The sequence below is a fragment of the Eubalaena glacialis genome, chromosome 18, assembly GCF_028564815.1.
Source record: "Eubalaena glacialis isolate mEubGla1 chromosome 18, mEubGla1.1.hap2.+ XY, whole genome shotgun sequence".
Taxonomy (NCBI): Eukaryota; Metazoa; Chordata; class Mammalia; order Artiodactyla; family Balaenidae; genus Eubalaena; species Eubalaena glacialis.
Window position 1 is genome coordinate 58,441,472 of NC_083733.1, and position 21,427 is coordinate 58,462,898.

A 21,427-nucleotide genomic window follows, 5' to 3' on the forward strand; every position below is an offset into this window, starting at 1 on the left:
CTACCCCATGAGCAGCAGTGTACAAGGGTCTCTGTAGACCCACAGTCCTACCAATGCTCATATTTTCCTAGCTTTCTGATCCCTCGCCAGTCTGATAGATGCACATTTGGATACATTGTATTTCTCTGATTATGGTTGAGCTGGGGTGTTTCTTCATATGCTTGTTAGCCTTTCTGGTTTGTTTTTTTTTTTGAGATTGCTTCTTCATATGCTTGGTCCATTCCCCTACTGGGGTTGCTCTCTTTTTCTTGTCAATTTGCCTGAGATCCTTGACCATTCTCATCGGTTTAAGACTTTGCATACGCTCTTCTTATGCCAATTTTGGCACTTCGTATTATTTTAGAAACGTATCCACTTCATCTGGGTTTTCAAATTTATAAATGTAGAGTTGTTAAGGACAATTTTATTATTCTTAGAACATGTGATGTCTGTTAATTTTTATTTTTCATTCTGTATTTTATTTGCATCTTTTTTTCTTGATTAGAGTTGCTGGAGAATTATCTTAGTAATATTGTCAAAGAATGAATATTAGTCTTTTGTAATACTTTTTTGTTGTTTTCTATTTCATTGATTTCTGTCATCATCTTTATTTCTATCCCTTTTTGGGGGATGCTTTGTTGCCCCTTATATAACTTCTTGAGTTAATTCATAAACATTTTGTAATTCTTCTTGTTTCCTGATAAATGTATTTAAATTATAAATTTACTTCTAAATATTGATATAGAAATCAGAGTCCCAAATTTTGATGTGTATTTAAAAATACTTTTGATGTTGAAATGATTATTGGCTTACAAGAAGTTGCAAAAATTTTATATAGAGTCCCTTAAACCCTTCCTCCGGTTCCCCATAGGGACATTCTGTATAACTGTAGTATACGAGCAGGAAATTGACATTGGTACATTACTCTTAACTAACTTACAGGCCTTATTCAGTTTTCACCAGATTTTACATGCACATGTGTGTGTGTGTGTGTGACATGTAGTATGTTTGCAATTATTCAGTTCTAAATACTTTTTAATTTCTTTTTCGAGTCAAGGGTTATTTAGTAATATGTTGGTTAGCTTCTACACATACATTTGTTGTTCTGATCTCATTGTCTCTGGATGGAGAGTAGCCTGTATAATAGTGATCCTTTGAATAAGCCAGCGTCCTCTGCTCAGCACCATGTCCAACGGCAGAACCTAAGCAGTAGAGTGAAGAGTCAGGATTTGAGAAGTTAATGTGTGTTTGGGTTAGGTTGGAAGAGAGACTATGGAGATGGGAAGACCTGTGTCCCTGAAGGTCTCAGGGAGCCTATGTCAATGAAAATGATAATCAACTTTCTGCTCCAGAAACAGTGACCCAGAGGCTGACAAGAACTGAGCTTGAGACCTAGATTGAAATTGGTTCCAGACTGAGGTCCAGCATCCAGGACCCAGACACAGGACCATGGGACCTCAGCATTTGAGCCCTGTGCAGCTGCTCTGTCTCCTAGGGGCCATTTCCACTCTGCCTCGTATGTCCTGTGGGGCTGGACGCTTAGGGACCCTCTTGGCTGGGATGGGAGGGCTGGCTTCATGTCACTGGGGGAAAGAAAGCTGCGTATCTGGGTCCCTCGGGAGACAGGGTCTGTGGAGGCTGAGCTCTTGATTGGCGGCTCGGGGCTGAGAAGGTAGTGTGAGGGGCAGATGACTGGAAGAACATTCTCTCTTTAGGGACTGGAGCTCTTTTGTGTTATGAAGCAACATCTTCACTCTTCAGAGCTGTTGGTCTCCATAACTGGCAATGGCTTCTGATGAGGAGCATGGTGTGTAAACTGAATGAGGGCTGTGAGGAGACGCTGGTGTTCATCGAGACAGGTGAACGGGGGTGACTTTGCTACATTTCTTTTGCTTGCTCTTCTGACCCCACCTCCATTCCTAGCACCCAGGGACTCTGGACTGAAGTTCCAGATATTTACCCCATTATATGTTTGGGAACAGCATCAAGACATCGGCAGGAGAGGGGCAGGACCCAGCTGGTTGTGGTGTGGGCCGGATAAGAGGGTAGAATGGAGGTGGACAGATCCCAGGAGGGGAGGGGGACTCTGGGAGAGAAGACAAGTTTGGGATACAAGGGAGAGAGGCGCAGACGGGCTCCTGTGGGGAGAGGAGTGAGGAGAGGCAGATGAGACCTGGGAAATCTGAGCGGCGAGTGGACAGTGGAGGAGGGGCAAAGTTGGTGATGGGGCGGAGTGAGCAGGAAGAGCGGGGGTGGGGTGGGAGGTGGAACTGGGTGTGGCCAACGACACTGATCAGCGCTCTCCAATCTTCTGCTCCGCAGGGACCAAAAGGGGAATTGTGGGTTTTAAAGGCTGCAGCCCAGCTTCATCTTACCCCCCCCAAGTCTCCTACCTCGTTTCACCGCCCGGATTGTCCATTGCCTCCTATAGCCGCGTCTGCCGGACATACCTCTGCAATAACCTCACCAACATGGATCATTTTGGGAAACTCAAGGCCAAGGCTCCTAAGACTGTAGCATCTTCTTCCCATAGTTGCCCAACCTGTGTGGGCGAGCACTCTAAGGACTGCCTCCCAAATTTTGTCACCACCGAGGCTTGCCCCGAGAATGCCACTGAGTGTTACAGTTCCACCTTAAAATTTCAGGCAGGTGAGAGAAGAGAAACTTTCTTTCTCAGATGCCTGCTCTAGGCCTGCTGCCTTCCCGTCTCTGAGGGAGGTGGGTGGGACTCGGAGAGGGGATGGGGCTTGTGGCACATAATTCCAAGGAGGAGGGGAGGAGGTGCCTGGTACCTGAGTGTTTGGTGGGAGAGCAGGTGTCCTGGTTTGTGAGGGGTGTCTGGAAGGAGGGGTAGGATGTTTGAGTCTTGTAAGTGTCTCTGACTCCCCTGGCTCTCTTCCTTACAGGGTCTCTCAATACCACCTTCCTCCTCATGGGCTGTGCTCGTGAATACACCGATATTTTAGCCCACTTTCACCATATTGGCAGCATCAGAGTGACTGAGGTCATCAACATCTTAGAGAAGGCCCAGTTTGCTGGTGCAGAGCCCTCTAGTCGGAGACCTGCTTGGGGCATCCTCTTAGGCCTCCTGTTTGCCTTCAGGGACTGACGATCTAGCTGGACCAAACACCCCTACCCCTTCACATAGCAAAATAAAGTTACAGAGTTGCCTTTCTTCTTTGTCCTGTGGTCCATGAGGGTTGTGGAGGCGTGAAAGGTCTGAGGAGGGCCAGACGTGTCCAGGGAGGCGGAGGGGAGGGGCAGGTAATGGGCAGTGCTTGCAAAGTGACAGAATCTTGCCCAGCAAGCAGGAGAAACCTAAACACTCCCCTTCTCCTCCTCCTCCTGGGGACCTGAGTACTAGCCTGGGTTCAGCCATTGACTTGGAGATCCTGGCCAAATCTTCTCCCTTTTTTGGGCTTCCATTTCCTTCTCTTTAAAATGGAGGCCTTGTAGGGAAGTCATAGGGATTATAAATTCAACTTGAGTAAAGTTTAAAACCATATATTTTATGATAAAGGGCCTTTAACTTAAGATGGCCAAAGCACGGACACGATATGATATATTTGCTGTAAAGAGAATTATAAGAGTTTTATTTTTCTGATATTAAAAGTTACTTAATGAAGACTTGTTTCCATTAAAAAAAATAAAATGAAAGCCTTATGAATTAGAAGTGTGGCTCATTGGTATGTGTCAGATACTGTGGTAGAATCTGGCTAGGGTTTTTTTGTTTGTTTTGTTGTGTTTTGTTTTTGGTGCAAAAAATTTATTAAATGAAAATGGACGTGGATACAAAGGGCGTGTGGTACGTGAGTGAGACATGTTTTGAGCCAGCCAGACTCAAGGTTGGAAGGTCACTTTTTTTCCAGCTTTACTGAGGTATAATTGACAAAATTGCAGTAAAAGTGTACAACATGATGATTTGCTATATGTATACATCGTAAAAGGATTCCTACCACTGAGTTAACTAACACGTTCATCACCTCACATATGTACCCTTTTCTTTCTTCTGGTGAGAACACAAGTCCTATTCTCTTAGCAAATTGCAGTTATACAATACAGTATTATCGACTATAGTCAACATGTTATACATTAGATCCTCAGACCCTATTCACCTTATAACTGAAAGTTTGTACTCTTTTACCAACTTTTCCCTATTTCCCCCAACCCTAGCCCCTGGCAACCATTTTTTGAATCTCTGTTTCTATGAGTTCAACTTTTTTTTTTTTTTTTAGGATTTCACAAGTGATATCATGCAGTATTTTTTTGCCTTTTTTCCCCTTATTTTTACTGAAGTGTAGTTGATTTACAATGTTGTGTTAATTGCTGTACAGCAAAGTGATTCCGTTTTATATACATTCTTTTTTAAAATATTCTTTTCCATTATGGCATATCATAGGGTATTGAATATAGTTCTCTATTCTATACAGTAGGACCTTGTTGTTTATCCATTCTATATATAAAAGTTTACATCTGCTAACCCCACCCTCCCACTCCGTGGCTCCCCCAAGCCCCTCCCCCTTGGCAACCACCAGTCTGTTCTCTATGTCCGTGATTCTGTTTCTGTTTCATAGATAGGTTCATTTGCGTCATATTTTTTTTTTCCTGTCACATTTTTTATGTACTATAATATAAACTTTAACGTGTAAAATGAGATATATTAAACATGAATACGAAGTAAACATCAAATAATCACATCATGTATAACTTAAGTATAGCATTTTAAACCATATTAAACATTAGTACACACAATTAATCAAAACAGTACAATAAACATGTATATGTCACCGTCTACTGCACATTGCAATTATATGACCTAATAACTTATTGTTATATTTAACCCAAATTATTGTTTCACACTTATTTTGTAGTTTCATTATAATTTGTAAAAACAAACACTAGTAGCACCACAGTAAGAAATGTATGAATACTCAGGCAGCCGAGCTGAGATCTTGGGGAGAGGGAAGAGCACCACCAGAGTACCCCAACCCCTTGGCTACCCACCTGCCGCCATAGTCTCTGGACCTTCCATATCCATATCCATATCCTCCAGGTCGGCTGTCATACCTGCCACTTCCATAGTCCTGGTCCCCACCACCTACTCTAGAGTAGCTGCGACCACGCCCATAGGCCCCAAAGGCACCCCCTCTTGTTCCCCGGGCTGACTTGCCCGCGTGGTCTACACGGATCTGATGACCGTCCAGAGACTCTCCATTCATGGCTCTCATGGCATCTGAGGCATGCTCTGGATTGGTGAAGGTGATGAAGCCAAAACCCCGGGATCGCTGAGTCTCCCGGTCCTTGACAACAACCACCTCAGAAATAGGTCCGAAGCTGCTGGAGTGGTCTTCCAGAGCCTGCTCATCAGGGTTGAAGTTGAGCCCTCCCACGAAGAGCTTCCCTTCTTCAGAGGACATGGCGGTAAATTCAAGTCCTGGAAATTAAGTAAAAGGCCGAAGAGACAGCTACCGCCAAGAAGCCGAGAGACTGGCTGTGTCATATTTTAGATTCCACATATAAGTGATATCATATGGTATTTGTGTTTCTCTTTCTGACTTACTTCTTTTAGTATGCTAATCTCTAGTTGCATCCACTGCAAATGGCATTATTTCATTCTTTTTTTATGGCTGAGTAGTATTCTATTCTATATATGTACCACATCTTCTTTATCCATTTATCTGTTGATGGACATTTAGGTTGTTTCCATGTCTTGGCTATTGTGAATAGTGCTGCTATAAACACAGGGGTGCATGTATCTTTTTGAATTATAGTTTTGTCCGAGGCTAGGGTTTTAAGTACAGGATCTCATTCAACCCTCAAAAGATCCCAGTGAGATAGGTTTTATCCCTATTTTGCAAAGAAGAAACTGGATCTAGAAGGTTAAATGACCTGCCCCCAGTAGATTCCCTCTTGCCTCTTGTGCAGATCTCTGTCTCTACTGTGGGAATTTTATTGAGACATTTGGAGACCTGAGATGATTTCCTCTGCCAACTAGTTGTTTCTTTGTGCAAGTTGGCAAATAGGAGGAAAGAGGAAGGTGCAATGCTGGGGGTGGTTAGTTTTTACGGAAGGTTCAGGTTGCAGGCTCCTAGGAGAGGAGAGTGTAATTCCCCTTTCTGGCCATAAGGAGGAGTCAGATACACCCTACGCTGCAACTTCAGGCCTTCAAGTTAGGGTTGTGTAGGTGGGGAAGAGTGAAGGGAGAGACTCTGCGCTAGGCTATTTACCTGTGTGATCTCAATTTAACTCTCTCCACTGTGTTATGAGGTGGGGAAGCAGACACCTAGGGAACTTTTATTGTTGCTTAAGCATTTTCTGTGCATTACCTCATTCATTCTTAGTACAACCTTATGAAATAGATATTGTTACTTCTGTATTTCCATTTTATAGGTGAAGAAACAGGTTTAACTACCTGAGGCCCCAGAGCCCACCTTTGTTAATAGCTTGGACAAGTGGGATCTGAAATGCCTGCAATTGTCCCAGAAGTGGAACCGGCATGAAGACCTCAATGACTATGGACAGGTTTTGGAAGGGTGGTTGGGAAGCCAAAGGAGGGCATGGTAAGTGGATTAGGTCTCAGTGGAGACCAGAGAGCCTGTAGCAAGAGGCTGTCAGGTCCCAGAAGGAAAGTTTTGTGGGTAAGTTTTATCCCTGGGTTTCACCTACTCTGTACTTCTGACCAGTTGAGCTAGTAGATCATTTTATTTTTAATTTTTAATAAATTTATTTATTTATTTATTTATGGCTGCACCGGGTCTTCGTTGCTGTGCGCGGGCTTTCTCTAGTTGCGAGCGGGGGCTACTCGTCGTTGCAGTGAGCAGGCTTCTCACTGCGGTTGCTTCTCTTGTTGCGGAGCATGGGCTCTAGGCACGTGGGCTTCAGTAGTTGTGGCTCACAGACTCTAGAGCACAGGTTCATTAGTTGTGGTGCACGGGCTTAGTTGCTCCGTGGCACGTGGGATCTTCCTGGACCAGGGCTTGAACCCGTGTCCCCTGCATTGGCAGGCAGATTCTTAACCACTGCACCACCAGAGAAGTCCCTAGTAGATCATTTTAGAGGGCTGAGCTGGGGCCTGGGTGGGCCAATGCATATGTCCATAGATTCTCTTAATCCCACTAGCCAAGGGGATTGAGAACATCAATAACCTTCAAAGGGAACTGGAGAGTCAAAGGGATGGTGTCCTAAGGTGTCCCAGATGGAAGGCCCAGATGTTCCATCATGATACTAGAGACAGAACATATTTACTATGTACAGAAGATTATATGTAACAAAAATATTGGATATGGCGTGTGATTTAATGAACCCCACAAACATATCACTCAACCTAAGAAATAGGCTATCAGGAGAAACTTGCATCTTACCTATATGTTTCTTTCTATCACATCTCCTTGCCTCCTTTCATGAAGTAACCACCACCCTACATTTTACTTAGCTTGGATTTTTACATACTTTGATCACATATGTATAATATGTTTAAACAGTAAATGTTGTTTATATTTGCTTCCTTTTGTAAAATGGTTTATTATATATGTAGTTTTCTGGAACTTGCTTTTTAAAAACTCATCATCATATTTCTAATATTCATCCATGTTCCAGTGTGTGGTTTTGTTCTTGCATTTTCACTGATGTATTGTCTCCTGTTGTGTTATTGTATCACAATACAATCCTTGTCAGTTATGCTTGGATTTCCCGTCTCCCCACCCTCCCAGTTTTTGGACACTTATTGCTGCTATGAATATTCTTGTACGTGTCCCCTTGTGCTTAAGTGTAAGAGTTTCTCCAGGGTATACACCCAGGAATGGAATTGCTGGGCTGTAGGTTTGTTCAGCTTTGGGAAACAATGCCAAATTGTTTTCCAAAGTGGTTGTAGCAGTTATACATTACTGGTGAGAGAGTAAAGAATTCTTGTTCATCCACATGACCTCCAACTTTTTTTTTTTTTAATTTTATTTATTTTTGGCTGCATTGGGTCTTTGTTGCTGTGTGCTGACTTTCTCTAGTTGCGGCGAGCAGGGGCTGCTCTTCATCGCCGTGCTTGGGCTTAGCATTGTGGTGGCTTCTCTTGTTGCGGAGCATGAGCTCTAGGCATGCAGGCTTCAGTAGTTGCAGCACGCGGACTGAGTAGTTGCGACACATGGGCCCTAGAGCGCAGGCTCAGTAGTTGTGGTGCACCGGCTTAGTTACTCCATGGCACGTGGGATCTTCCCGGACCAGGGATTGAACCCGTGTCCCCTGCATTGGCAGGCGGATTCTTAACCACTGAGCCACCAGGGAAGTCCCCCTCCAATTTTTCAAACTTAAAAATTTTTGCCAATCTGGTGGATGTAAAATGGCGTCTCCCTGTGGTCTGTGTAAGTATCCCCTGATTACTAAGTAGGTTGAGTGTCTATCCATAGGTGTATTGGCTGTGCTTCTTTTGTAAAATGTCTATTTGTCTTATTTTATTTTTTTGGTTTCTTTTTCTATAGGATTGTTTATCTTTTTCTTATTGATATGTAGGATTTCCTTATGTACTAATTCTTTGTCAGTTAGATGATTTGTCTTCATTTCTTATGTTCTCTTTTGAAGAACAGGATTTTAGTGTTGAACTTATCAATCTTCCAGTTTTATGATTGATTCTTCTTGTGCTTTGCTTAAGAGATCCTTCTCGGGAATTCCCCAGCAGTCCAGTGGTTACTACTTGGTGCTTTCACTGCCGGGGCCCGGGTTCGGTCCCTGGTCAGGGAACTAAGATCCTGCAAGATGTGCAGTGCAGCCACAGAACAAAACAAGAAAACACGCTGCATCGTTAACATGACAGTAAGGTCCTCGACTGTCTGATTCTACCCATGTTTCCAGACTGAGTCTTCCACAGTAACTCCTTTGACACACTGATGGCTTACTAGCTATCTTGTTATGAAATATTATTTTTTAAAAAAAAGAGAGATCCTTCTCTATCCCAGAATCCAAAAAATGCTCTCTTTTGTTTCCTCCAAAAAAGTAAGTTTGGCTTTTCACATTTAAGTTCTTAATTTATTTAGAATTGATTTTTGTGTGTCTGAGATAGGAGTCTATTTTCATTTTTTCATATGGATAATTAATTGTCCAGCCCCCTTTATTGAATAATTCCTTCTTTCCCCATTTATCTGCAATGGCATCTTGGTTGTATTTCAAAGTTCCATATTTGTGTGGGTCTGTTTCTGAAATCCCTATTTTTCCATTGATCAATTTATCCACTCGTGTGCCAACAGTACACTGTCTTAATTTTTATAGCTTTATAATAAATCTTTATACCTGATAAGGCAAGTCATTCCCCCTCCCCACTTGTTCTTCATCTTCAGGAGAACCTTGGCTATTGGGCTTTTGCACTTCCATGTAAATTTGGGATCAGCATGTCAAGTTCCAAGAAATCCTTGTTGGGATTTTGATTGGAATTTCATTGAATAATAGCTGATTTAGGGGAGAGTTTATATATTTATGAAGTTGAGCCTTCCTATCCATGAACATGTGACATCTCTCCATTTATTTAGGTCTTCCTTAATATTTTTCAGTAAAGTTCTTCAAGGAAGGACTGAGAGCTGCTGGCCAGGTGTGTGGAGAGGGCTGCAGGTGAGGTACGGGTGGGAGGAGGTCCATGGGCCACATTAGGTGGAGACAGTTTGGCCCTTTGCCATGGAACCTGGGTGAGTTTTAGGTGGGAGGAGCCATGAGCACAAAAAGAGCAAACGAGGGGAAAATCCTCTTTATTCAGACCTTTCAGGTGGTTCACGGTGGGTCACAGGCCCAGTCACTTTCCTTGGAAGCCCTCAGTTCCTTGCGGGATGGAAGCCTTTGTCCTCATCCATCCAGGGCTCAGAGCAGCCTGTCAGGGTTTCCAGAAGGCCAGGAGGGACTCCAATCCTGGGCCCAGGTCCCCAAATATATTCAAGGGTCAGAGCTGTTTCTCTGGTTCAGGCTCCTGACCCCACAAAGACTCTGGGGTCTCAGGTGGGCTCTTCCCCACAGCCTTAAAGGGAAGTTCCTGGAGGAAACTAAGAAACCACATCTGCTTTGTGGTTGATCTGGCAGTAAATATCTGTGTCGGGGTGTAGTAATTCCTGTAAAAGAGAGACGAGGCCTTTGAGCCTCTGTAAACTTCTCAGAACTTGTCCCAGGATCTTCCCGGCCCTGGACTCCCAGGGCTGCTCTACAGGGGCTCCTGGCTGTGCCGCAGGTTTTCTGGCTCCAGACCCATCCCTCCTCTTCATCCCTTTTCCCATTTTCGCTGCTGTTTCCTGGACCCCAAGGAAGTACCCTTAGGAGTGTGGGATCAGAACATTCATCCCCAACATTCACCTCACAGATGGGAACAGCTGGCCTGGGGCTGGGTAGGAAGGCCTGGGCAGGGGAGAAAGTGGGCATCAGGGGACAGGGAAGGAGAGTTATTTCTCCTCAGGAGTGACCAGCTCTGCCTCCCAAGCAGCTGTGTCCAAGCCTGAAGCCCCGACCTCTGTCCCCATCCATGCTGCGTCCCCCACCCTTGGTAGCCCAGGACTCCTGCCTGATGCCCCCAGTGCCCACTCTGCTCCTGGCTGGGTTCCAGCGTTCTTCTCTGAAGGGACCAGGCAGGCTCAGGACAGGGTGTGAGGGTGTCCTGCCCCTGAAGTGGGTCCCACTCCTGGCCAGGGTGGGGTTCATATTTCCTGGCTACTCTGGGGGGAGGGAAGTCTGTGCTGTGCTGCAGGGTTGGACAGTCCCCCTGCACTGAGTCTGCACAGCTGGGACCCCGGGGGTGAAGGGACAGGGAAGGGATGTGCTTACCGGGGAGACACAGCTGCCAGAGGGACCATGTCCTGGGAGCAGAGACAGGAGTTAGCACCAGGGGTGTGAGGAAGCTTAGGCCCATCCAGCCGGGAGAGGTTGGGTCTCCAGCTCCCAGAGAACCAGGGTTTAAAGAGTATCACCCAGAGAGAGACCCTCTGGGCATTTTAGGGTCCAGTGAGGGCGAGGGGGGGGGGTGACCCATGACTCAGAACCCATACATCCGGCAGACCAGCCAGTGGGGATCCCCATGCTGAAGCCCCAGGGAAAGGGTCAGAGACCCTTGGGGTGGCTGGCAGGAGCAGACACTGGGGGGCAGGACCAGGGTCTCTCAGCTGCTCCTAGGCTGAGCAGACACTTACCCAGTGTGGTTGCTGGGAGCTGGTGTTCTCTGAGGTCATTCTGGCCACTGGCCCTCAGAAAGGTCAGGATTATTTTGAGGGTTGCCAGAGGAGGTCACAGCTTTGGTGTCAAAATAGGGAACAAGGAGGGCCCCTTTTCCAAGCAGGGAGCGGAGACCTCCTTTCTCCACCAATGCTGTTTAGGAAGGGAGGCCCCAGGAGAGGGGGGCTGAGGAAAGTCCTTAAGAAGCCACATCTGTCCTGGGACCAGAGGGGAAGGACCTGCAGGTCGATGGCAGTCCAGGAGAACGTGGCTTGAGAAGGGACAATGGACCCAGTAAAGGAATCAGACCAAAGGCTTTGAGTGGAAGGGCCCGCTCCTCAGAGGAGAGCAGTGCCAGCGCATGTTCAGGACACCTGGGGAGCCTGTGCACCTTGGAGCTCGTGCCTGTGGTGGCTCTGCTGTGGCCAGACCCACCCTTCAGGCCGGGAGATGCTGAAATAGGACAGTGGCCTCAACCTCCATCTCCATCTGCCTGGAAAGAGGCGTAAAGGTCATCCTACCACCTGCTGTCGTGGCCAGGTCCACGTTCTCCCATCTCACACATCATGGGCTGTGGTTAACGCATCTGCCACGTGGGGGAATTTGACCCTACCTGGCCTGTCCAGGTGGTTCCAGTCTCCTTGGCCAGGATGACCCTCAGATTCTGAGGCTGTGAATCCCCCTCATCAGGGTGGTTGGATTTAAATAAACAGCAGGACAAGCTGCTTACCGAGCCAGCACAGCTGCAGGTCTGCTCAGGGAACTAGCCCAACCCTGGAGGGGGCATTAACTGTGCCTCATTTACAGATGAGGAAGGTGCTGAGAAGACACCCAGGTCAGCATCCGGCGAGGAAGGAGCTTAAGGGTGAGAGGGAATATCCATGGGGAAATGGGGATGCCGGGGAGAGCCAGGCCGGAATCCGAGGATGGGGTGTCCTTCCTCCTGGCCTGGGGTCAGCCTGGGGGACGGGATTAGCATCTGGGAATTGCCACTGTACCTTCTAGACCTCGTGAGGAAAACAAAAACCCCAGAGCGGCCACCAGTGCCACCCTAACCAGGACCCCAATCGCGATGACAGTAAGGACCTCCATACTGAGGGCTGGGCCGTTTTCTCGCCCTGAAAGGAGAAGAGAAAGGGGGAGATGAAGGCCCGAGTTCACTGGAGGGAAAACCATGAGAAGTCTTACAGGGAGAGGGCCTGGTTAGGGAGGAAGGAAATGCTCTGAGGTCTGTGTGTGGTGTATATGTTTGGTCATCACAATGTCCTCCCAACTCTCCCATTACAGGTGGTTGCATCCTTTTCTCTTTCTCACATTTGAAACCTTGGACTTGCACTGTCTCTATGTTTCTCACTGTAGACAGGTCCATGTCCTGTTCATTTTCCTTTTAAGGTCACTTTTCCTCTCACGTTATGTCCCTTCCCTTTGTTTCTTCTTTCCATCACTATTGTTGGTCTTAGAGGGCAGGTCCTTACCAGCCCACTCAATGCTGATCAGTAATAATAATATTAGCTGACTGTTTCCAGATCCTTCTGTGTGGCTGGCACAGTGGGAATCCTTTACATTCATCTGCTCTGATCCTTCCATCCCCATGAGGGAGGGGGATCATTCCCTTTTGCATATATAGATCTGAGACATATAGTGCTTAAATAAATCAGCAAAGGTCATAGAACTGGTAAGTGATACCATTGTAACTAAGTTCCGCTTGAATTTACAGCTAATAACAACAATGTTAATAATAATAGTAGTGCTACTTGATAGCATTTATTAAGCCCTGACTCTGCCTATGACCCTAAGAGCTTTAATCTCATTATCTCCTAATAAACATCCTCACATCCTAAGATCCAGCTGTTCTGTTCCAGTTTTGCAGATGAAGAAACTGAGGCTCAGGTGGTTGATTGTCTTGCTCAAGGTCAAACATCTGGTGCACACCACAACCAGAACCATGAAAAGATCAGTCTAATTCCAGAGTTCTCATCTATGTTGCTCTAGAAGGGGGTGCCCACCTCCTCAAGGCTTGCATCCAATTCACACCCCCTCACCCCTGCCAGTGAAGGATACAAGGGAGGAAGTGGGAGAGGTTGGGTCACTCACAGAGCACCACCACGGTGACGGGGTCACCTATGCTGGAACTGCTGGGGTTGGAGACCTCACACCAATAATCCCCGGCATCCTCCCTCCTGACGGGGTCTATGGAGAGGGTGCTGTTGTCCGGGGACAGTGTCATCTTCTCTGTGAGCAGTAGACTCTGGTCACTGAAGAACCAGGAGACGGAGATCCCAGTGTCATTTGTGATGTAGGTCAGGACGGCAGGGTCCTTATGTTCTGTGACTGTGGTGTTGCTGGCTCGGATGGAGGGCTGTGCCACTGGGCCTGTGGAGAGACTGAGGAGGTGACTGAGAAAGGGTCAGGGGACTGGGGCCACGCTCCTTTCTCAGAGATCTTAGCCACTCCCGGGGCCCAGTGAGGTCTGTAAAGGTGACCCAGAGGATGGCCCTGACCCTGTGATCAAGGTCCTCGGTCTCGCTTCACTGATGATCTGTAAGGAGAGGGCTGCATCTCCTCGCTGACCCACAGGTATCCCTGGATGACCCCTGGCCAGTCCCCTAGATATCTCTGTAGTATCTTCTCAACCCACGTGTCCAGCAACCTCATTGTCAGGTGGAATTTTTCCGATAGATTCTTGTGTGACTCTTTCCTAGAACTTTTGTGACGTTAAAAGGTCAGGCCCCACTCCTCATATACACTTCTGGGTGTGTGTGGGAAAGCAGGCTTGCCAGCTCTGTCCGTCTCTGGTATAAGGGCAGTTTTACATAAAGTAGAGAAGGTATTTACTTTTTGTTAAATTATTAGGGAATATGGATGGCCCTGCCCAGTCTTTGTAACCTGAGGAATCAAAGAGTTTCCAATCTCAAGGATTTCTCACTCTAAAGAGAACTTTTACTTCCTAATCTGTAGAGTGAATATCACGGCGAAGGAAATCTCTAGAGATGTGGGTTACCGATTTAACAAAATACTGGCACCCTTAGGAATAGGAGGAAATTCCTGAAACTAAATAAAGGCCTTATTATATGAAAAGCCCACAGCTAGCATCACAGGCAATGGTGAAACACTGAAAGCTTTTCCTCTAAGATCAGGAAGAAAAGGATGCCACTTTCACCACCCCTATTCAACCGAGTACAGAAGTCCAAGCTAGAAAAATTAGGCAAGAAAAAGAAATAGAGTGCATCCAAATTGGAAATAAAGAGGTACAATTATGTCCATTTGCAGATATGTAGAAAACCCTAAAGATTCTACAAAAAAACTGTTAGAACTAATAAACGAATCAGCAAAGTTGCAGGATACAAAACCAACAGACAAAAATCAGTTCTGTTTCTCTACACTTACAATACCTTATATGAAAAGAAAATTAAGAAAACAATTTCATACACAATGCCATTAAAAGAATAAAATACTTAGGAATAAATTTAACTAATGAGGCAAAAGAAATATATGGAAATCTACAAAAGTTGCTGAAAAAAATTAAAGAAGCACAGATAAATGGAAAGACATCTGTGTTCATAGATGGGAAGACATAATATTGCTAAGGTGACAACACTACCGAAAGAGATCCACAGTTTCAATGCAATCCCTATCAAAGCCCCAATGAAATATTGTGCGGATATCGAAATTTCCAAAATTTCACATATAATCTCAAGGGACCCCAAATAGCCAAAATAATCTTTAAAAAGAACAAAGTTGGAGGACTCATACTTCCCAATTTTAAAAGTGACACCAGTTCCCTGGTGGTCCAGTGGTTAAGACTCCGCTCTTTCACTGTCAAAGGCCTGTGTTCGATCCCTGGTCAGGGAAATAAGATCCCACAAACCACACAGCGTGGCCAAAAAAAAAAAAAAGTAAAAGTGACTGCAAAGCTACAGTAACTCAAAATAATATGTGGGTCTGGCATAAAGACAGACATATAGACCAATGGAATAGAATAGAAACCCCAGAAATAAACCCTGGGATATATGGTTAAATGATTTCACCAAGAATGCCAAGACCATTCAATGGGGAAAAAATCTATTCAAAAAATGGTCATGGGAAAACTGGATGTCCACGAACAAATAAATGAAGTTGGACCCTTACCTTGCACCAATTAAAATAGATTAAAAAATCTAACCTAGTTTTGACGTGAGAGTCAAAACTATAAAATCTTAGAAGAAAACATAGAGGAAAACTTCTTGAAATTGGGTTTGCCAATGATTTCCAAGATATGATACCCAAAGCACAGACAACAGAAGAAAAAAAATAGGTAAATTGGATTACATCAAAAGAAAATTTCTGTGTATCAAAGGACACAGTCAAGACAGTGATGGCAGTCTACAGATTGGGAGAAAACATTTGTAAATTATATTTGATAAGAGATTACTATCCACTTCTTCAATTCAACAACAACAAAAGGAACGTGACCCTGAGGACCCTCCTTCCTTTCCTGTCTGCAAAGCCCCTCACAATACATGAGGCTTTCTGGGACTGAGAGAACCCCCTCTCAACATTCCAGATCTGCCAGGAGAAATCAGACAGCAAGGGGAAGAAAGGTCTGCTGAGATGTAGTGGGAGGGTTCGGGGGCAGATTTGGGATTTGCTTGTAACTTCTGGGAAGTTGGGAAATAACTTCTTTCAGACTCTTCTCTGAAAACCTACTGGCTCTGCCGCAAAGCTTGGTACTGATGGTCCAGGGGTCACTTACCAGAGACTGTGATAGTCTTTATTTATTCATTTATTTGGCTGCATTGGGTCTTCGTTGCTGCGTGCGGGCTTTCTCCGGTTGCGGAGAGCGGGGGCTACTCTTCGTTGCGGTGCGTGGGCTTCTTATTGCGGTGGCTTCTCTTGTTGCGGAGCACGGGCTCTAGGTGTGCGGGCTTCAGTAGTTGTGGCCCGTGGGCTCAGTAGTTGTGGCTCGCGGGTTCTAGAGTGCGGACTCAGTAGTTGTGGTGCACGGGCTTAGTTGCTCCACGGCACGTGGGATCTTCCTGGACCAGGGATCGAACCCGCGTCCCCTGCATTGGTAGGTGGATTCTTAACCACTGCGCCACCAGGGAAGTCCCTGTGACAGTCTTGACTGTGGTTTTACTGAGGCCAGTGACCAAGTTATGGACAAGGCAGTTATGGGATCCACTATCATTTGCAGTGATGTTGGGGATAAAGCTCCTGTGTGATTGTTGGGGCCTCCCGTTGACAAGCCAAGAACACTGAGTGGCTGGGTTAGAGGTCGTGTGGCAGGAGAGGCTGAGGTTTGCCTCTGGATGGTAATAGGGGGAAATAGTGAGGGTGTCCAGGCCATCTGGAGCAAAGAGCAGAAAGCCACACGTGGTGCAGTCAGAGGGAAGGGAAACTCTTGGTCTGTATTAGGGCCACAGTTCCCTCTGAGCTGGGTCATAACCTTGTCTTTAAAAGTTCCAAACATAACCCCTCATGTTTACTCATCCTGAGTCTGAGATATTAATCTGCTTCTCCTGTCACGCTGTAGTGACCCTGAGCCCCTCAAAACAGGGCAGCCCATCCCCTCTTCGTCCTGGCTCAAGGCTGGGCCTGCCTGGATTTGCCCGGGACAGGAAGTCATGGCCAGCCTGGGTGTCCAGGGGTCAGGGTCCGAGTACTTGGTCCTGAGAGGGATGGATGTAGCCTGGTCTCTGACAGCATGGATTTGGGAGGGCAGCTCAGGCCACATAGGAATCGAAGTTACCCACAGAAAACATTCAGGGTGAATGGGTCACTGTGGCTGACACTCACTGGGTTCCGAGTTTCACACACATAGGGTCCTGTGTCATTCCTTGTGACATGGAGTAAAGTGAGAGTCCTGTTGTCCTCAGACAGTTCCAGCCTGGTGCTGTTGGGGAGGCTCTGATTGTTGATCCGCCACATGTGGGAGGTGTTCGGAGTCTCAGGGCCACATGTTAACACTACAGTGTCCTCCTGCTCCTTGGGGTTGAAGTTGCTGCTGGTGATGACGGGTGTGGGTAACACCGCTGTGAAGACAACAGAGAGAACATTGCCCCTTTTATACCTTGATTCTTCCAACAGCATCGTCAATCAGAGTTGGCATTTCTCACCTCTCAGCCAACCTGAGAGTCTTTAAAGAATAAGGTAGGTCTGTGTATCACAAGACAAATGCATGGGGATCGGAGCTCAGAGAATGTGAGGCTACCTGCTCTATGTCCGGGAGAAGCCCAGACTTCCTCTGGGGTCATTTAGTTGTGAAAGAACAGGGCGGGATTCAGAGACTACCTTGTGGCTGTCTTGGTTCTTCATTGACTAGCCTGGCCTGGGAACTGGGGGTTTGAGCAGAAAGACACACGGGGAGACCAGGAGAAAGCCCAAAGATCAGTTCATCGCTGATGAACTGCAGGGCCCGGAGGTGGGGCAGTTCTGTCCAGGTGTTTGATAAAGACTGACATGAGACAGTGACCCCATAAATGGTAGAGCAGAGTCCAACGAATAAAGAGAGAAAAGATTGAGCAGACAGGCAGGAAGGAGGGAATGGTGAGTGAATGAACGAATGACCCATAATCTCTTCAGAGACTGCATCCTGGGTGCAGGATCCGAGGGGGTCTGGCCACATGCTTTCCCTCTCCCTCCAGGGGAGAGACACCCACACCATTCACTCCTTCCCTCTTTCACAAAAGCAGCTGAGTGCGTTGCACATGGGCGCTGTGCTGGCTGCAGGTGTAGAGTGGGGTGAGGGGGATGCCTGGACATTGCCGGCACTGATTCGGATTGCTGCCTCAGGTAATTGAGTGCTATAGCAAACACAGATTACTTCTCCATTTGACCTCACTCCCCAGACCAGAATCTCTCCCTCTGAGCTGGAGATGCCGGAGAAGAAAGGATCTGAAGAATGTCTGGTGTCAGGGTCCCCAGATACCTAATAAGGCCCCCAGGGTGGAGGAGAGGATGGGGCTGCAGACACATCTCTTGTGACTCATCTGCCACTCGGGTCTGTGTGACCCTGATTCAGTGACTGTATCTCACTGTGCCTGAGTTTCCCCTCAATAAAATAAAATAAATAGTAAATGGTCTCTACTTGCCAGGTTCTCTATGATTTAACCTTAAATCATTCATAATTAACTGACATAAAGCTGGTCATAGAGGAGATGACTAAATAAACTGCATCTACTATTATTTGCATTCAGAGGAGAGGGCTCCCTGGGCTGTGCCCCGGTGGTCAAGGAGCTGCCAGGAGCGTCTTCTCTCCTCTGTTCCTCACGTGGGTACGCTGAGTCCCCCAGGGCAGTTGGCTGATGGCCTGGGGACCTTGTACGTTTGTGTTCTCCACGCTGAGTCTCAGGTGCAGGACCAGGCTCTGCCCCTGCCCAGATGTGACTCTTGGGGCTGAGTGACCAGCTCAGGAGCCTGGAGACCTGGCAAGGCTCCCCAGGATCACTGGAGGCAGGAGCCCTGGACAGGGTCTGGGCAGGGGCTCGCCGGGGCTGAGCTTCTCTGTGAGGATTCCTGAGGGAACCCAGGCTAGGCTCCTACTGAGTCCTACAGGGTCTTCCTCACCGTCATGGGCCCAGAAGGGGCCCAGGGGGTTGGACTGAGACTGATCTCCCTCTGCTGAGTTACTCCCATCAGACTGGTCCTTCTTTCTGCACAGAATGTCTGCAGCATCCGGATTCTGGGAAAGGAATTCTGATCCTTTAAAATTTATCTCCACTGTGTGTGTGTCTTGCACTAAATGTTCAAACCCCAACCTGGGATGTAATACAGAGGGGGATGGAGACACAGTCCAGGCCTGTCAATCCTCTGCGTGTGAATAGAATCACCCCACCCAACACCCAGAGGTCAGAGAGGAATCACTCACGGTATACGTGGAGTTGTCCAGCTAGTCGTTCAGTCTGTAAATCATTCCTTGTGGCCAGCAGGGTGTAGTATCCTGTGTCGTTCTGGGTGACGTTCTGGATCAGCAAGGATCCATTGGGGTATATTGTCCCTCGACCGCTGTGTGCAGGCCCTGGTGTATTTACTTGAGTGTACACTCTACATGATGCAATTAGTTGGTTATTCTCTACCCTTTCTCCTCTGTACCAGGCATAGCCTAGAAGATCCCCTGTCACATTGTGGACAAGTAAAAGAACATCCGTCCCTTCTGCAGCATTGAAGGGCACTGATTCAAAAAGTGAGGTGGGGACTTCCCTGGTGGCGCAGTGGTTAAGAATCCGCCTGCCAATGCAGGGGACATGGGTTCGAGCCCAGGTCCGGGAAGATCCCACGTGCCGCGGAGCAACTAAGCCCATGCGCCACAACTACTGAGCCTGTGCTCTAGAGCCCGCGAGCCACAACTACTGAAGCCCGCGCGCCTAGAGCCCGTGCTACGCAACGAGAAGCCACCGCAATGAGAAGCCCGTGCACCACAATGAAGAGTAGCCCCCGGGTCACCACAACTAGAGAAAGCCCGCGCGCAGCAACAAAGACCCAACGCAGCCAAAACCAAAACCAAAAACAAGAACAAAAGTGAGGTGGGCAGTGGTGGGTAGGTTCCAGAAGGTTACGAGTGAGACTAGGAGGGAAGAGAGAGAAATTAATATTCTGACCTATGTGTTGGGATGGAAAAATGGGGCCCTGGGTCCTGAGCAGGTCTCTTCATCCCTCAGCCTTGGTGTGTGTTTTTGTAGTGCATGTGTGTGTGTGTGTGTGTCTGTGTCTGTGTGTGCATGTGTGTTTGCTACTGGTTCAGGGTCAGCAGCATGACCCCCATTACTTCAGCCCCTCTGAGCTTGTTATTTCCTCTGTTTCCCCAGGTGTCTGCCTGGCTCACTCCCTCGCTGCCCTCACATGCTTGCTCACACTCAGGGGCCTGTTGGGAGCTGCCCTCCCTGACACCTGCTCCAAAGACCCTCCGTCTTCACTTTCTGACCTTTCCCTGCTCCGTTTCCTTCATGACACTTGTCAGCACCTGACAGCACATTCTAGATCTCTTTGCTCGTCTGTCTTCCTCCCCATAGAGTGTGAGCTGTGGGATGGCAGGGACTTGTCTGATCCTGGTTGTAACCCAGGGCCTGGACCAGGCTCCAAATACCTGGTGAGGAAGGAATGAGTGTTCCCAGGGCCTCCACCGCCTGGTGTTTGTCAGTTTCTAAGGGTGGTGGGTAAGGACAGTGTTTAGCTTCCTGGTTGCGTTCTTTTCTGGATTGACACCCTGACATAAATTGTTATTGTCACCAGTTTTGAAAAATTACTGCTCAGTGATGAATAATTTGGAAAATGTACAGTAATTGAGGCTTTCCTGCCCCTCACCAATTCCAGTTCATTGAGATTTTCCTGTTGCTCAGTCCCTCCCCCCACCCTCCCCTGCTCCCATGTCCTCTCCCCTCAGGTCCAAACAGAAGCCCTCTGTCCCCTCTCAGAGCCCTGTCTCCCCCAGAGACCTCAGCCAGTCTCTGTTCTCCCACCTCTGCCCACACCCTGAAAATTGTCCCCTCTCACCTGCCAGCAGGAGCCCGTTCCAGGGGATGCACCCTCTGCGGGCATGGGCTGAGGCGGGCTCCATGGTGTGTCTGCTGTCTGCTGTGTCCCTCCCTCTGTGAGAAGAGCTTCAGCTCCCGAAACGCTCACAAGCACTGCTGTCTGATGTGTGAGCTCTGCTGTCCTTCCTCCCTCTGTGCTGGGCCTCCTCCTGGGGCAGGAGCACTTCGCTGGGTCACATGGGCCGGGGGCGGGGTCTCTGCCCAGAACCCTCCCTCTCCCTCCCCTCTCATTCCTGCCTTCCTAGTGCCCTCCTCCCCCTTCCCCTTCTGTCTGTATTTCTATTCCCTGAACACTGCTGAGTCCTCTGCCCTCTTTAGCAGTGATTCTCCACCTACACACACACACACACACACACACACACACACACACACACCCTTGTTTGGACAAGCACAACCTTGGGGTGTCTGGGTCCGGGGCTCCCCGCTGCTCTGGGTCAGGATGCACACTCAGCCTCCCCCAGCCCTCTCATCTCCTTCTGGCTTTTTCCTTCAGAGCAGGAGCCTGGGGTGGGGGGGTGCAGCAGGAGCCCTTGTCACAGGGGTGTCATCCACGCGGTGCATCGGAATCACCTGTGGAACTTCATGAAGACTGTGAATGCCCAGGTGACACCTCAGAAATGCTGCTTCAGCAGCTGCCCAGGTCACATGCTTGCCCAGCCTGGCTGAGACCCTGCAATGCCGATGAGGCCGCCGCTCCCCATCCACCCCAGTGTTGGCCTCTGCTGTGTTCTGGTCTGGGGTCTGTCAGCACCACACAGAGACCCAGGGGTCTCTAA

At 47.7% G+C, this 21,427-nt stretch overlaps 3 protein-coding genes across 4 annotated transcripts; 1 reads left to right on the top strand and 2 right to left on the bottom strand.

Annotated features, from left to right (window-relative positions):
- Positions 1-1,428: 1,428 nt before the first annotated feature.
- LYPD4 (LY6/PLAUR domain containing 4) lies at positions 1,429-3,088 on the top strand. Of its 2 annotated transcripts, XM_061173725.1 has the most exons (4): positions 1,429-1,495; positions 1,695-1,838; positions 2,302-2,628; positions 2,886-3,088. In XM_061173725.1, exons 1-4 carry the CDS (start codon positions 1,429-1,431, stop codon positions 3,086-3,088), a joined length of 741 nt encoding a protein of 246 aa, XP_061029708.1. The 2 variants fall into 2 exon arrangements, with proteins under 2 accessions (XP_061029708.1, XP_061029709.1); XM_061173726.1 differs by lacking the exon at positions 1,695-1,838 and having other exon boundaries at positions 1,429-1,526; positions 2,294-2,628.
- Positions 3,089-4,887: 1,799 nt separating this feature from the next.
- On the bottom strand, positions 4,888-5,464 carry LOC133078338 (RNA-binding protein 3-like). The gene has a single exon (XM_061173351.1). It carries the CDS (start codon positions 5,394-5,396, stop codon positions 4,911-4,913), a length of 486 nt encoding a protein of 161 aa, XP_061029334.1. The 5' UTR covers positions 5,397-5,464; the 3' UTR covers positions 4,888-4,910.
- A 4,525-nt stretch (positions 5,465-9,989) lies between these two features.
- Positions 9,990-20,674, bottom strand: LOC133079032 (carcinoembryonic antigen-related cell adhesion molecule 1-like). Its single transcript, XM_061174291.1, is given in 10 exon segments — positions 9,990-10,055; positions 10,294-10,335; positions 10,759-10,790; positions 11,121-11,173; positions 12,141-12,171; positions 12,174-12,260; positions 16,875-17,153; positions 18,989-19,302; positions 19,639-19,684; positions 20,611-20,674. Coding segments are annotated over 10 exon segments (1,014 nt in total).
- Positions 20,675-21,427: the final 753 nt, after the last annotated feature.

Excerpts from the sequence above, each read along its gene's own strand:
- LYPD4 (XM_061173725.1), top strand. The coding sequence starts at position 1,429 with ATGGGACCTCAGCATTTGAGCCCTGTGCAGCTGCTCTGTCTCCTAGGG. Across the intron at positions 1,839-2,301 it reads GCTGGTGTTCATCGAGACAG|GGACCAAAAGGGGAATTGTG; the intron begins GTGAACGGGGGT and ends TCTGCTCCGCAG. Across the intron at positions 2,629-2,885 it reads CACCTTAAAATTTCAGGCAG|GGTCTCTCAATACCACCTTC; the intron begins GTGAGAGAAGAG and ends TCTTCCTTACAG.
- LOC133078338 (XM_061173351.1), bottom strand. The coding sequence starts at position 5,396 with ATGTCCTCTGAAGAAGGGAAGCTCTTCGTGGGAGGGCTCAACTTCAAC.